Raw genomic sequence first — 16,801 nt, forward strand, 5'->3', positions numbered from 1 at the left:
CTAACATAATAGAGCAACGGGATAAGGTGCGGACATTATCTGATCTCTTATCTCTTTGACTACCTCGATATCACGCACATTATCATTCATCTTATATCATTCTCATTCACAATACTGGCAATTTAAGATCTGGTAGTCTTTTTTTTAATCATTTTGCAATAGTATTGTAGACAATAATATTGTAAAAAATTATAAATAATCTTACATATACATGCAGTATCTCATATGCAAACATAACATAATTATATTTGTTTAAATAGAGGCCGATGAAAGAATACATGTTAAAAGAAATTCTTTACTTGTAGAAACACTGTACACACATGGCATGAATATATACAGTGCATCAATAGTATTATATATAAATTATAAAACAGGAATGTATTACACACACACATACACAACTATGATAAAGAATTGTCATCTTGATTGCGAGGCGGTCGTACATCACTGTTTCTCTTGACACAATCCACCAGCCAGTGTATACCTTCGTCTACACCATCCCTTTTTTGAAATAAGAACCATTATCTCATATAATAAATGCAGAAAACATGGTTCGTGAAATCTTATGTAGCATAAAAAGATGCTATTTTATTTCTCAAAATTCTATATACTATGCAACAAGATAAAAGGCTAATTTTACTTACCCATTAAGTGCCGATACAGGCATTACCATACAATCTCTCCGACCAATTAAATGCGCGTTTTGATTGAATATTGGTTTTACTTCTCTGACACCCATACAATCAGGTACATCCTGTTTATTTGCTAGCACCAGTAATGGTACCCCTGTTAGATGCTCAGACGATATCACTTTATCTAAAATTAAGTTTAATTTATATTGCATGTATTCTATCACTATTTGTTGTCTATTATATGTCTCATTAAAGTATGTAAAAAAATAAAAGAAATTTTTAATCTCACATATTAAAATATTTAAAATTTTATTAAAAAATACATTTTTAAGTATTAAAAAATTTGTTTTACATTATTATTTTACACACAATCTCTCTTATAATTTATTTAATTTATCATTAAACAATCAAACATTATTAGAAAGTGTACTTTACCAAAAGCTTCTTTGGAATCTGGTATTCTGTCACGGTCGGACGAGTCGACAATATAAATCACAGCATGAGATTCTGCGTAATACTGAAAATGAAAAAAAGTATACTCTTAAAATGCTATCAATATGATGTAAAGTATTATTCATACAATACCACAAATAAAAATAAGATATGGACATAATAATGCATAGAGAGAAGACAAGAATGACAATACGCAATATACAATGTATTAATTTCATTATTAATTACTTTATCCCATAAAGATTGTAGCTCCTCTTGGCCACCGAGATCCCAGAAGTTGAAGGAAACACCGGCGATGTCGATCTTACCAATATTCAAGCCTACGGTGGTCGTGATCTTGCTCGGATTCATTCCCTTATAATTCTTCGTGAATTTCGTTTTCGCCGCTTCCAGATAAGTCTAAAAGAATCGTATAAAGTTCCTCGTGTCGTAACCTCTAAAATCGCAATATCCTAGAGTAAATACCGTTTTTCCTGCATTATCAAGGCCCAAAATTAATATGAAATACTCGTCTTTTTGCACCAGATACTTGTACAAACCATGCAGCAACGTGTACATCTCAATTACCCGTTGTTGCGCTCGCTAATACAATTTACATTTCGTATTGTTTACATTTTGCATCTACATTTCTCAAAAGTTAGGTTGGCGGCCGCCATTAATAGGCAAGCAAGTGTATACATGTGTATATATATGCACACATCATACATTGATACGTATATTTGATTCTAAAATTTATTCGTTTAATTTAATAGAATAGTGTTTGATTGACCAATCAAGAAAAAATAAAAGAAAATTTTTATCAATCAAACGCTATTTTATTCCAATGAATAGATTTTCGAACAAGTGTCTCATCATATATGAATCAAAGCGTCAATAAAAAATCATTACCCTGATATTTTGACTCATTTGAGAAATTCTCTACCAGAAAATACTATACGATTATTCCCGTCATTAGTCATGTACATATACAGGCGGCATGAGACAACATATCAGCATATTATATTTAATATATAAATTGTGAATAGAGTAACTATATATATTACTTAAATTGTTTCAAAATTGCCAATCATCATTCACTTGGATGCAATTTCGATAAAAGAAAAATACAGAAAAGATTAAAGAATTTCGAGTATGCACAGAAAATATAATATTAGAAGAAGGAAGAGATATTTTGGAAATATTCCATTTTTTATTGTTTAGAATGTCGATTTTGCCTAGTCGCAATAAATGTACTTATATAATCCAAAAGTAGTATTACTACTTTGTTTTATATGTACAGTGCTTTATTCAATTATGTTTATACGTTTTATTTAACTCTTTTTGCCCTCTTTCCACTTTTGCTTCACTATTTGCTTTCACATTCAGTCTTGCCACAATAGATTACTTATGAAGCAGCACAGTGCATACGCAGAATTCCCGTTAAACTCTAAAATTTCATTTTTTTTTCTTTTTGTACAAACATTAGAGATCTTCCTTTATATCCTCACATTATTTTTTAGATAAAACTTTTCAAAAGCAACAATGGTTGTAAAAATACAGTACTTTCCATTAAATCCGTCGTTAAAATCAGTGCTTCTCTATAAGCAATTATTATAGCACATATTTATTTTCTTTTTAAGACTATCATTTACATTAAATAGAATAATTTATCCAGAAAACAAAGTTTCTGTAAAATTTGCCTAAATATATATAAGGAGTTGAGCTATCATTTTGAGATTATGTTTTATTTTTTTAACGTTAACTAATGATTTTTTATATCTAGAAGATTGCATTGTTCGCGTGTTTATTTCAAATTAAGTGAAGCACAAACTTTAACATTAAATCGACTTAGTGGAAGCGTGCTTCTTCATACTATTCCTGGTACGCTCACGCACGCATACTTAGGGCTATATAAACAACAGCTATTATTTCACAGTACATTTAATAAAAAGAATTCGGGTATGAACGTAACGAAAACACAGAAATATCGATATATGTATAAAGTGCGACTATAAAGGCATATCGCATTATAGTAAAATTAAAGTCAAGAAAATAATTCTTAAGAAAAAAAAAGAAAAAAAAAATATATATATATATATATATAAGGAAAGCTTCATGTTATAATGTATGTTGTGAAGCTATTGACCCAGCACGAATATCTACGTTTTAATGTCATATGTGTCGATCAAAACGAATTTCTTTCTTATTCTCATTCCATGTTATAAAATGTTTATGGAAAATCAAACAATCGTTTTCTCTCTCTGCTAATCAAAAATATAATAGCAGTGCAGATATAATGCAGATCTCATATGACTTATCTATATTAATTCATTCCTATCATAGAGTATATCGTCCTTTTGGAACAGAGCACGTTGCTTCGGAATTATCACCCACTCTCGAATATCGATTCAAACCGCTTTGCGATACATATCGATAACGCATTTTTTCCCTCTTTTTTAATTTAGCCCTTCCTTTCCCACAAATAGAAGAGATAACTTTATAAACATATAAACTATACTTTTTCTTTTCTTAATCGTGTCACAGCCTTCGTGGCTATAGAACACAAAAAGTACAACTACATAAATTTTCAATAAGACAATTGATTCCATTAATGGAAAATTGCATAAAAAAATGAATTTAACAATTAAAAGAAAGAAAAAAAAAAGAAAGAAACCTCACGAAACTCGGCTTACATACTAAGATAACCGCGGGACTGACTTCGTCTGCGGCCGACAAGGTATGCGATTAGTACGACTACCACTAAACCCGCCAATGCACAACCCACTGTTATAGGAACGATGTCGGGCGTGTCGAACGAACAGTCCTTTGCTAAAAAAAAAATATATATATATATATATATATATATAAATAAATTTATAAATTAGTAAATTATACCAATATGAGAATATATAGCAGAAAATAGATACGATAAAAACTTATGACACCCACCTAAACCAAAAATAGTGGTGTTGTCATTTCTAAAAGCTTGGAACTGCAAATTGGATACTTTGAGTTCTCCTACAGTATCATTTCCACCTTTGAAATTTAAGTTCAGCGACTGTTCCTTCAGACATCTATAAGAGTTGCTCAATCCAGTGCTGAATTGTGGTGCCATATGTATCAGCGTCACTGTTTTATCTGAAGTGGCGTAAAAGTTTGTCTTAGAAAAAAATGTGTAAGAGATCAAAGTGCAACTTTATTTACATTAGATGAACCCGTACTTGACTTATCAGTCGGGGTTTTTTCCGCTGCCAAAGAGATTTCTAAGTGATGAAGAGAATACAATTTATTCGTCTCATTCTTTATAAAGTGTAATGTGAAGTTATTTTGAACTGTTAGTGTAGAATTATCCTGCGATCCCCATGATAATGTCACATTTTGCTCAGATTCACCACAATTTCCTGTTGCATTACTATTACTGGGTATATCCATCACTTTGTGAAATGACTGTGAAAGAGAAGTACAGAAATAACATGGATACTACATATACTTGTACATAATAATGTAATCTTAATACTAATTTCACTTAAATTTATATTAAATTTTGATAATTATTTAACATATATATTGCAATTTTAGTATACTTACCATAGTGGTATTGGTATAAGAAACATTGAATTGTGCAGCCATTTGGACTATAATACACAACTTATTGTCCTGCTGAACTTTCCATTTTCCAGTGCTTGGGGGTGGGAGTGGTGTTGTCGACACTGGTGTTGGTGTGGTTGTACCAGGTACAGCGGTTGTAGTTGGTTTAGGTGTAGATGTTGTAGTTGGTGCAGACGTAGATGTAGTTGGCTGAGATGTAGATATTGTAATTGGCTTAGATGTAGATGTTGTAGTTTTAATTACAGTTGATATGCTTGTTGGTTTTGTTGTAGGTAAAATAATCATAGAATCATTTGAAGGCATATTTTCATTAGAAGAAGCCCCTAAAGTAGCTGACTTATTTGACTCTGATAGAACAGATGGCACATGTGCATCTTCGTCGATCGAAGGTAGTTTAGTGGTTCCAAATAGCAACTCAGAATTTGTAACTATATTGTCGCTGATCAAGTTGACAGGAACACTTGTGTTATTGATGACATTCGTGCCGCCAGCTGTTAAAATCATACATGTACAATTACATTTCTATATTATACCAGGCCAACTTTTTTCAACTTTCAAGGTCATATATAAATAAAGGTCTTCAAAATAGGAAATAATATAAGAAAAATAGTTTCTAAAAGCAGATTAATTATAAACCTGTTTTTGAAATTAAAATATTTTTCAATGTTTTCTTCCACCTCTAATTTTAATATACAAATTTAAAATACGATATAGACTATAAAAAAATTTTATATATATACACATTATATACATTATTAAAAATTGTATATATATACACAATATCTCTATATATTATTTTAAATATATAAATTTTTTCTAGAATTAAGTTGCTCATATTGCATATTCGTTAATGATAAACTGCGAAATAAAACTGTCAACTGTGTTAAATAAAAAAGAACAAAGTTAAAAAAAAACTTCAATACTATAGACGGAAACGTTATGCATATATTCAGCAAATTAAAATCATTTTGAATTCATAACGATAGATTTAATGAGAGAGGCGTCATCTGTAGCCGATTAAATCTGCAGTTTTTCGCAGAAAGGCGATAGTCCTTATCACGTAATATAACATACAATACAATCGAACAAGCGAGATGCGAGATTTGGTTTCCTCCTTCCCGGTTCCCGGAAGAACTTGTCGCAATGTCATCTCACGCATACGCCAAGTGATCGTTTTGTTTTAAGCATTAATCATCATGCAGTGAATCATGCGAGTGCTCCTGCACTCGAGTTTCCCGTTTAACAATATCCTTGTTCAAAAAAAGCCGAACAGTAGATAGATACGATCGCCTCATCATGGCGTCTCAAGAGAGTTGAAGGCGCAATTATTAATTTCATGCGCGGTATAGCTATTGCGATGCAAGAATAAAATTTTAGAAAAGCAATGTAATATTTCTTTCTCCTCTTTTTATTCGTTGCCAAGAATCGTGCACGAAGCGACAACGATAATAGCAATGACGATGGGAATCGCCCAACATCGCCGAATACATGTTGCGAGAGTATATTTCCGCGAATACCAGCTGTCTTTGTCACACGACGATAATGAAATCGCAAACTTCGCCGCAAATTTGTTTACCTGACATAATCGTCGCGGCCCAGCACAAAAGCAGCAGCGGTCTCAGCATATCGTCAAACGCTTGAATAAGTTAGAACAAGTCTGGACAAGTGAAGTCGGAAACTACTATGGTACCGTACGTATGTGCACAATCTGCGCGGTCCACGAAAATGAAAAGTCTATCGAAGAAACGCAAGGATTCGAGAACAGCGTTTTTACTGCCATCTGTCCCGACCATATTCAGTATGACGAGTGGGGATAATGGCGGTTTGTATGAATAAAAAAGTGATATAATTTTGTAATAAAGTACATTGAAATTTTTTTCCTTGTTATAGCTACATAAAAATGACGAGAAAAACGCGACAATTAAGATATTCAGTTTGCCAATTGATAATTGAAATACGACAATTTACAATTCTCTATAAAGAAATTTTTCATGAAATATGTATAGCTCAGTATATAACTTTATTTATAACGTAATTTATTTTTATAATTAGCTATTTTGTGTGAATACACAATTCATAAAATGAAAAAGATCACATACATTTATAATTTTTATTAAAATAATGAAGACAAAATCTTTAATATACAATGTACTAAATATCATTTTGAATAAAATTCCCCAAAACTAGTATATATATTAAAACTAATTAGGATAAATGAAAATACCAGCCATTTATTTTACAAAAACTTTATAAGACAGTAAAACTGTATGTGTGAGAAATCAAAAAAATAAAAGAAATGTTTTAGCATTAATTAATTCATAAACTAATATCATATAAATTTTGCAATTTTATATGCATACGATCATACTATCTATCACATATCACATATTCAATGTGGAAAAATATTTCACAGAATTAGTAGCAAAATCCGCTTATTGCTTCCAATATGAGTTTGCGATATATTCATTTTGATAATCTCACAGATAAAACTCTGTTGTAGCGATAAACATATATTTAGATATATAAACATGTAATATGTACATGCGAATATATTGTCTTAAGCAGCACAAGGTATTATTTACAATCGCTTTACAATAAAAGCAGAGAATTTAAGGCACAAAAATGTAGTGTGATACATCGTTAGTGTCTTCCATAACCTTAGATTGAAGTAGCTTGATTTCAAGCCTGAGTTTTTCCCTTTCCATCTCTTGTTTTCTTATTTCGTTTGAGTAGCAATTAATCTGCAACTTCAATTTGTCCTTCTTCAGTTTCAACACTTCAGTTTCGTGATATAGTTTTCCCTTTTCGGCGCGCAATACTGCCAATTGTTCCTGAAGCAATTGATGACTCGTTTCATCAGATAATACTACCTCTGGCGTCTCTATATCACACTTCACTATAGGTATCGACTTAATCGTCGTATTCGTCTCGCTCTCGGGCCCGCTTTCTGGTTCCGTTTCTATGGAAGTATTTTCCTTCATGATCCAAATTCTCGAATCCGCTTCGTGGAAGCTGTCAGGTGAATTTGGCGACTGTTGCAGCGTCAAAGGATCGACTTGCGATTTGTGATTAGGCGAAGCAGACGTTTCTTTTGTAACTTTCTCGATGGTGGTAGTCGGAGCGATGGTTTCTATGTCTAAAACTGATATGCGAGGTTTCTCTTTTAATTTTATCACATATTTTTATTGTAATCATTATAAAGAAAAAATCAATTTACCACGCGACTTCGGCGATTGGCTATCATCTACCGTGTGCGATAAGGAATCGTTGCAATAACTGTTGAATTCCCTCTCGTCGACGAAAACGGAACCATCCGCGTTAACAATAGATTCAACTATCACTGAAGGATCGCCATTCTCCATTATCAGGTCACCCACTATTTCTCCATCAGCTGTTATTATGTCACCTTCGTTATCCGCTCTTAATAATTTGTCCTCGTTTGTATCAATCTCATCGGCTACCTCTTCTTGCATCAATTGACCGCTATAAGAATCTTCACCATTGTTACCCTCGCTCACTTCTAACTCTGTCGATAATCTCTAAGAAAATAAATTTTTTTTATTCATATTATCATTCATACACATACTTGAAAAAGACGAATGTAAAATAAATATAGTTATGTCTCACATCTTGACCCCAGGCAGATTCCTGTTCTTTTTTCATTCTTTTTATGGTTTGCGCGATCTCATCTTCTGATTCAGGATACATTTTTCTATTGCTATTTCTGGTCTGCATCTTTTCAATGTCATGAATCTTCTTAAATAACTGATATGCTCGCTCTGGTGTGATATCTCTCTTCTGCTTATTAGCTGCTGCTATATTGAATAGATCTTTAGATCGCAATACCTTGTTAGTACGCAGTCGCACATACTCCCTCAATCTTTTACGATCAATGTGTAATTGCAGGAGGTCTTGAACTTCTTGTCTGATTTCACCACAGAGCTTTCTTTCTTGTGGAAGATTCTTAAATAATTCCTATTGGATAGAATACTTTTTTGTAAAAATCTAATACAAATATATAACATTGTATAGTATTAAAAATCATAAGACCCCTAAAACAATATTTTTTACTCAAAAATGAAATCTTGTATAAAAAAATATTGATTTATTTTGGTATCCAGAATCATTTTTTTTAAATTCAGAATATTATCATTCATTATAAAATTTTTCTCATACGTAGGATAATAAAATAAATCTGTGTACCTCTGAGATTTCATGATTATGTTCATTATTGACACTTGTTACTTCCAACTTCGTGCCATCTTTAGATGCCCTGAGCATAATATGAGCAGGACAATTTGTTCGTATAGATCTGTAACATGTATCAGTAAGAACAAAATATTGTATTAAAATTATAGACAAATATTGATACTTATATGTATCATGGATATATATATATATATATATATATATATATATATATATATATCCTTTAAGAAATAGAAAACTAACTGAGATTGTCTTCTGCCAGCACCACGTGGTAAGAATTTCTGGCCACCGTAAATGCAAGCATATTTTACAGAATAATATTTTAATCGCTCGCTAATGGGTCGTGCAGTCTTCATATGAGCTCCACTAACAGTTCTACTATCTCGCCTCCAGTAATGTACCAGACTGTGTTTTGAAAATCTATCTAACTTCTGTTCCAGCTCTTCGTAACTATCAAACATTTCCCCCAAGTGGAAGGATACATCATCATCATTGCCAGTGTTCACATCCATTGTATGGATAGCAGTCAATCTGCGCAACAAAAATCAAGAAGAGAATTAGCCAGATATTTTCAACAGAAATTCGCGACTTTCTTTCTCAACGCGAACAAAACTTTTACCATCATTATCGTGTAATCTCCGTGTCTCTTCGAAGAAACTACAACTTAAATCGCGGATTTTTTTAACGAATCAAAGCTCGAATTCGCGATATTAGAAGAAAGGTTAGCATGATGCAAATAAGCGTGAATTAGGATATTTGACTCAAGGATATTGCGACAATATCGTCGTCGGCGTCATTATCGTCGTTATCGTTGCTCGATCGAAATTTGAATCGCCGACGATCGAGCGCGATGCGAACGACAACATCGTTCACTGGGAGTCGGTTCGACCAAGGAGGACGAGAGGTGAGGTTATACAACGCGCTGTCGTTTTGACAATTGGCGTGGCAGAAGCCGCATGGGGAACCGTGAACACAGACAGATCGAGCTTCAAGAGGAGAACCGGGCGAGCAGGCGACCGGGCATCTCCGATCCTTAGCGGCCCGGAATGTGAGATTGAATCTACTATGGCGCGTGTGGTGCGATAAATTACAGCTATTTTGCTATAAAGGAAAAGCTCTACGTACCGCGCCGATCACGTTGCAATATTCTCGCGAAGAACGCGGACGAGTGACGACATCCGTCAAATTTTCTTTCACGGCTTCCGCTCGCAGCACGACAATTTTCGAAAAGAAAGATCGTCGCACTTGGTGGAACGGCTGGGAAAACTCTTTCTTAGAATAATTGTTTGAAAGAACCTTTGATTTTGAATTAGTGCAGAATTCGCTCTAGAGAAGTTTTCGGGACGCACAGTGCGATTTGTAAAAATACTACGTACGTATTTGGTTCGTTGTTGTTCCCAACTATAACGGATAAACATTCAACTAATATATAGATACATACAACTAATAATATATATAGATTATTGCAATATTGCATTCTTACAAATTATTCATAGAGATAAGTTGAATTGTAAGAAAGATTCCAGTCAAAATTCGGACATAATAAGAGAAATAAGAAATATGGCATTAAATGTAAGAATTTGTAAAGAATTAAGATTATGTAATATTGAAGATTGGAATATGATCAATCAGAACAAGAGTTAACATTTAAATTCCTTTTTAATCTTCCATTTTAATCTCTAATCTTTAATGCGTATAGTCTGATATGAGCTTAATCCTTTATAATTATTTATGCTCAATATTCCTTATTCCTTTTATCCAAGCCCTAAGATTATACAGCAATATATTTGTAATAATTTATAAAAAGTACTATATGCTAAAATGTGAATATATATATATATATATATGCAATATTGCAGTCATATCATATTTGCAATATTGCAGTCTTGCAACAAAAAATATTTCTGCAATACTCTCTCTAGAAGTTTTTTGATATTCAAATTCGCGTTTTGTCCGGAATAAAAAAATAACTAGAGGAAATCAAAAGGAAAGAAATGAAATATATGCCATGTTATTCTTGATACATCTGTAAAACAACATGGCGTGGCCAATCACGTTTCATCTGATCCTTTCCAAAAATTCTCCAAAAATTTACAGTTCTCTCCTCCAATTATTTCTCGTAGTACATACTCTATGATCTTGTCGCGTACTTGTGCAGAAGCCACAAAAGAGAGTGGTCGATAAAATATGTCGCATCATCGAACGAACCCCGTACAAATACAACAGCATCCAGCTTCTAATATCGACAACAGCAGCGACGAGACTTTGCCAGACTCGCCCGACTTTGATCTGTCGGCCCCTTCGCGAACCGGTCCCGAATCATCTCGATTACTTCTCCTTGGGTGGCTTATCTGTGAAGTTCGTGTACGACCGCGATAATTGTGTCTTCCTCCGGAAAATGAGTCTCAGGGAAGTCGTGAAAAAGACTCAGAGTATGTTCTTCAGTATCTTCCCGAAGATAATGAGTAGTTAAATACATCGATGCCCGCGACAGCAACGATAGCCGACGAAGACGACGTACGGTGCTACAGGGAGGATCGCATCTTGCCGCAATCGAGAAACCGTCGCGAGAACTTCAACGGAGTCGACGACGAAAGTGACGTTGTCGGGTACTTTCGGGCTATTCACGAGATCTCTTCTATGTGCCTCTACCACGTGGACGTTGCACCACGTTGTTTCAATATATTTGGGACTGCCGCGTGCCGCCCCGTCAATCATGGATGTTGACTGTCCGATCGTAAGCTTGAAGCGATCCAGCAGTGCGCCGATGATTAACGAGATTAGCAGCGCGACCATGTCCATCACTACACCGTCTACATCATCCTCGAGGTACGTCTGCAGATTCTTTTTGTTTGTCCAAGAGAATACTCTAATTGTGCCCTTGAGTATAGCACGGTTGTTGTTCCTGATTCAGGACAATGATACAAGAATCATTGGAGGTCTTTGAGATCCAATCCTAAAGACTAGTATGTACCGTGTAATTGTAATTATAATATTATTTTTCATCATCAGGTGTTGTTATTTGTGGTTCTTGTGAGCGAATAATTAATATATTGCTCGCTCAAATTGCATAACTCAAAAAGTATCAGCATTGCATGAAGTGTTAAATGAGACAACAATTCTTTTTCCAGATGCATGTTTATGTAGCAAGACAGTTTCGTGTATGTGTTAATATACATAAATATATTTATATAATATTAGATTATTTCCCCTATCGGAAGCAAAATCGAAAGATAAAAACATGAGTTGTATAAGAATATATAACCATATATAAGCATTATACTTATTTTAATATTAAGAGTTTTTAGAAATACATAGAAATGTAAGAAATTATATTATAAAAAATATATGTATCTATTTCTTATTATGATTATTGGTAACAATTTGCAATTATTTTAAATATTGATATAAGTATTGCGTATTAAAATACATAAATCTTTTTTTAAGCTACATTTAATAAATTGTAATTTATACAAATGCTGCACAACTTGTACAATATTTAAGATAAATTAATTAAGATTGAAATTCTGCCTATAATTTCAAACATTTGTCATATAATTCAATGAGAAAATCTTTCATACTATATGTCAACAATCCTGATTTTTGCGTAACTAAAAAATGTGCACTAAATTATCTTTAAATATTTCTTATGTTATTATTTGCAGGGATGCTGTGTCAACCTACAATATATTTTCTAATTCTACGCGTTCACGACGCTTCAGCACCAGTGTAAGATCATGTTACTTGCGTGCTCTCTTATTTTTCATTAATCAGTAGTCAACCTAATTATTTGATACTGATCAGGTATTATCTATATTATTTTTCTTGTTACTCCGATAAATGTATCATTTGTTTTCTGTTTTATAAGATAAAATTAAATTAACATTGTAATTAATGAGAAAAACCTGATCAATAACAAATATATAATATTTATTTCACAATGTTATATACATTATATAATTTCAAAGAAACTATTGATATTCTTTTATTTCAATATTTTTTCATTTTTTCTATTTTTAGAGTCCTGGTAATGTTCCTAGATTGACACCACGTGTGAGTCAATTAAGACAGGAAGAATGCGTAGACGTCGCTGGCCGGGAAGCTGCACACGAGAAGGAAATTCACAGTGCCATGCAAATATCGCAATCGTGGGAGGATCTCACTTTGGAGGCAGAAGGACTATCGTTCAAAGACTCAGAAACTTCTACACAGCAGCTTAACAAAATGGAACGACCAAAGAGGCCGTTAGATCCTCTAAGTCTAAATCTTTCCATTATTGGCTCATCGCAGTGTTCTTCACCTTCGCCCACAAGATCGGGTTTCAATCAAAGACAGTGTTATTCTCCCAGCATTCATATTTGGAAGAACAATTTGTCTCCTAGTCCTACGAGAAAAGCGTTTGCCACAAGGTAGATTATATTTTGCACACTGCAAGTTTATCTCATTTAAAGTTGTTGTTACTAGAAGATTACATAAACTTGTTAGTTTTATCCTAAAAAAAAAGACTAGTTATAATTTATACATTATTTTTTCATGTTTACATTATTATTTCTTATGGATATCATATGAAATAACAGGCGCAGCTTAAGTCCTATCGCGATAAGGCCAAGCTGCTTAGGCCCAGTTAAAAGAAAGTTTGAATTAGACGAGACGGGGATGGATCATAATTTGCAGCCACCTGCAAAACGTACTTCTGGTTTATTGACATCAGTTGTATCCAGGTACACTTTTACATTGATCCTTTTTGTATTTTTCCTAAAATCACAATAAGATTAGTAAATTATACTTTTTTGTTATATATATCAAATATTTCAAAGATTTGGACGAGTTACAAATTAAAGTTGAAAAAAAGGAGAAATTAATTTGTTAAAATTAAATTGCCAAGATCTTAATTTAATTAATTGACTGCACTGAACATCTCTAGATTTTTAAATATTGAGTCAAATTATCGAAGAAACGATCGTTTTCTAAACATAAAATGACGAGTATTTATGGGATGATTTTATAATATAACTTATCAAATTCTCTAATCATTTCTCCTGCAGGCTGGATACACTATCCAGCCCACTTCCAGGGACTATTAGTTCTGTTGGCACACCTGAGTCATTATCGAGCGCGGATTCACCTAGTTTTTCCTTCCGGCCAGTGGACAGTCCGTCACCGGTTCGCGCAGTTCCGAACAGTGACAGCGATTCCCTATCAGATGCGAGTAATCAAAGTAAACCGACAGATCACATGCGTGTCGATCAGATCAATCAGGACAATCACAGATGAACACGAGAGATCGTTGTCGGACGTGTGAGAGCTTAGAGATTTAATGTCTCATATTGGTTATTTTTGGCATATCGATGTAGGAAATATGATATTTGCATATTGAATCCAAAGCTCGGTGTATCCTTCTCGTCGATTTTGTTCAAAGTGACAAAAGACAGTGTTCTCATAATGGATCACTTGGAACTTTAGTGCAAGTGTATCTTATAGGACAAGCACCTCTAATAGTTCTTCTTTTGTATGAGTAACTGTAGCGCCAAGAGTGTTCTCCTCCCTTTATTATGCTACTTATATACATATCGACGGGAAGACGCTTCATGTGTCCCGTAATCGTATCGTTCTGTTAGATTTATTCCAGAGTGAAGCATGTTCGTAAAATGATTCATTCTTTTTTTTTTTTTTTTTTTTTTTTTTAAATAGCGATGTACAAATTCTGTATGTATGCGATAATTACTTCCTCCCTTTTATTATCCCCTGTTTTGCTCTTTGTCTTATCCATCCCTATTCTTTTTTAGCTTTTGTTATCTATTTGTAATGTTTGATAAATCATGTTTTGAACATTGGATAATTCTCTATCCAACGGGTTCCAACGATCGTAATTCTTGTAATTTAAAATGTATTTGTTACATAGATGATCAAAATTGCATCTCGCGTTTAATCACAATGGCTCTGTAATATTATATAGACATAATTTAAACATATACAGGTTGATGCCTTTAATCTCTTTCTTATTATATTCTTTCATTGATATCAGTGGGACTTGAGTTTGTTTGCATTTTCAGCATACATTTAGCGTTGAATGCGATAGTTTTGAAAATCTTCTTAGAAAAAAAATACGTTGAAGGCGATGAAAATCGTAAAATATGTAAGAATTTAAAATACATCTGAGAACAAGTTTAAAAGATTAGGATGTCTTTTGAATATTTATCTCGCTTTTCAGATGTCGTCCGAGCTTTTTAGAGAGAGTATATATATCCTGCAAAGAAATGTCTTTTCGAAGATCAATAGTAACATTAAGAAAATTTGTGAATATTCCCCGTTTTTCTTAGTTACAACTATCAATTCGTCAGAAGATCGATCAAATGTGAAATTCGAGTCCCAATGTGTATCTAATATTGTAATGTATGTACACACACATACATACACAATGCCCTTGTATTTCATGAGATAATGATCTTGTCCTGCATATAAATAATAACAATAATATATAGATGCGCATTTGTGTTCTAGATTTTTCGGAATACTATACGAATAACTCTTTCTCTTTTTCCTTTTTTCTTTGATGCTTTTTTACGAATAATGATGTCACATAGATTCTGCAGGATGTTTTCTTTACTTAAAAACCAAAGCATAAGTATTAAGTTTACTATATTATAGTTAGTATTCCCCTTTGCTCTCCCTCCCGCCACTGTTCTTTCGTTTTCGAGATGTGTGACTTCACGTCAACTTTCGTGAAATCGATTAAACTCTTATCTTTATATTTCTGACAAAGTATAATCTCTCAGAAATCTCATAATACAATATATTGTGCATGATTTTTAGATCAAACGGAGCATTCCATACAATTTCAATTGGCATTATTTTTGGAATATATATTTGTATAAATATATATAAATAAAAAAATATCAAGATTATATTTATATGTATTTATATAAAGCTAGATTTCAGAAGTAGTTTGACTGATAATGCTACGAGAATTTGACTGTGCCAGAAAATAATAATATGGAATATGCGCAGGAAGGATTGTATAGATCTTGTATGCGTTCTAAGATGTATACCTCGAACTTCCTCTCGCCTGTTAATAAATTGATAATAGGATCATATATTATTTATAATTTTAAGCAGTGTAACGTTAAAGATTTTTATTAAAAATCTGCATTTGGATTCATACATGCTTTGATATAAAATGTCCCAATCGACTTTTGAAGATTTTGACATACTACTTTCAGATTTTCGTGATTCCTTGTTAGAATATAGCTATCATAAATAGGACCGTAATTATGTAGGATGCATATTTTTAATAGGAAATAAATGATCTGGAAATGTGAATGTGAAACGTCGTCTTTGTGCATATAATGATTGTTTTATAGATTTTTCAAGATTTAATATAATTTAGTGTAGTATGGTCGTATAGTGTAAACCTTTAACGAGAAAAAGTGAATTTTCCAAAACATACATATGCTTCCTATATCTGAGACTGAACTAATTTACATAGAGTGTACACACATACATATACACACTATAAAATTCTTTCTCAAATATATATTTTGAATTCACACATGATTATGTTTTTTAAATATCTTTTGTAATAATATTTATGCGAAAGAAAAATTAAAGCGTCCTAATTTATGATAAACAACTTTTTTATGCAGCAGTGATCTTTTATTGTTTAAATATTTGTTTCGAACAAAAATTGGTAATAAAAAATTATTTATATATTATTTAATCATGAAAATGAAAAATTACGAAATATTTATTAATTGTACAGGCATTGTAAGTTCTATGTAAAATCTCGTTATGTTTTCTAATTTCATAGATATTACAAACGAAATCTTTTGTAGAAAAGAAATAAATTGTTTACAGTAAAATCTGTTTTTTTTTCCTTTTTTTAGATTTCTGTGGTAAAATTTTACTTTTAACTTTAACCG

General features: G+C 32.7%; 4 protein-coding genes across 4 annotated transcripts; 1 reads left to right on the forward strand and 3 right to left on the reverse strand.

The window, feature by feature from the left end:
- Positions 1-239: 239 nt before the first annotated feature.
- Arfrp1 (ADP-ribosylation factor related protein 1) lies at positions 240-1,844 on the reverse strand. Its single transcript, XM_070294222.1, has 5 exons — positions 1,551-1,844; positions 1,314-1,484; positions 1,068-1,149; positions 645-816; positions 240-501 (listed from the first exon to the last, which is right to left on the reverse strand). Exons 1-5 carry the CDS (start codon positions 1,641-1,643, stop codon positions 402-404), a joined length of 618 nt encoding a protein of 205 aa, XP_070150323.1. The 5' UTR covers positions 1,644-1,844; the 3' UTR covers positions 240-401.
- Positions 1,845-2,254: 410 nt separating this feature from the next.
- LOC138932385 (lysosome-associated membrane glycoprotein 1-like) lies at positions 2,255-6,401 on the reverse strand. Its single transcript, XM_070294153.1, has 5 exons — positions 6,250-6,401; positions 4,653-5,164; positions 4,286-4,511; positions 4,014-4,202; positions 2,255-3,893 (listed from the first exon to the last, which is right to left on the reverse strand). The coding sequence occupies exons 1-5, from the start codon at positions 6,296-6,298 to the stop codon at positions 3,754-3,756; spliced, it is 1,116 nt and encodes a 371-aa protein (XP_070150254.1). The 5' UTR covers positions 6,299-6,401; the 3' UTR covers positions 2,255-3,753.
- Positions 6,402-6,855: 454 nt separating this feature from the next.
- On the reverse strand, positions 6,856-9,842 carry LOC138932378 (coiled-coil domain-containing protein 7). Its single transcript, XM_070294141.1, has 6 exons — positions 9,502-9,842; positions 9,126-9,413; positions 8,877-8,985; positions 8,301-8,648; positions 7,891-8,212; positions 6,856-7,815 (listed from the first exon to the last, which is right to left on the reverse strand). The coding sequence occupies exons 2-6, from the start codon at positions 9,392-9,394 to the stop codon at positions 7,283-7,285; spliced, it is 1,581 nt and encodes a 526-aa protein (XP_070150242.1). The 5' UTR covers positions 9,395-9,413; positions 9,502-9,842; the 3' UTR covers positions 6,856-7,282.
- LOC138932407 (P2R1A-PPP2R2A-interacting phosphatase regulator 1) lies at positions 9,677-16,468 on the forward strand. Its single transcript, XM_070294207.1, has 6 exons — positions 9,677-10,254; positions 11,041-11,711; positions 12,548-12,611; positions 12,903-13,291; positions 13,460-13,603; positions 13,928-16,468. The coding sequence occupies exons 2-6, from the start codon at positions 11,599-11,601 to the stop codon at positions 14,154-14,156; spliced, it is 939 nt and encodes a 312-aa protein (XP_070150308.1). The 5' UTR covers positions 9,677-10,254; positions 11,041-11,598; the 3' UTR covers positions 14,157-16,468.
- The last annotated feature ends 333 nt before the right edge of the window (positions 16,469-16,801 follow it).

The sequence above is a fragment of the Polyergus mexicanus genome, unplaced genomic scaffold (assembly GCF_030449975.1).
Source record: "Polyergus mexicanus isolate NDT 795.1 unplaced genomic scaffold, iyPolMexi1.0 SCAF_1, whole genome shotgun sequence".
In the NCBI taxonomy this organism is placed as follows: domain Eukaryota; kingdom Metazoa; phylum Arthropoda; class Insecta; order Hymenoptera; family Formicidae; genus Polyergus; species Polyergus mexicanus.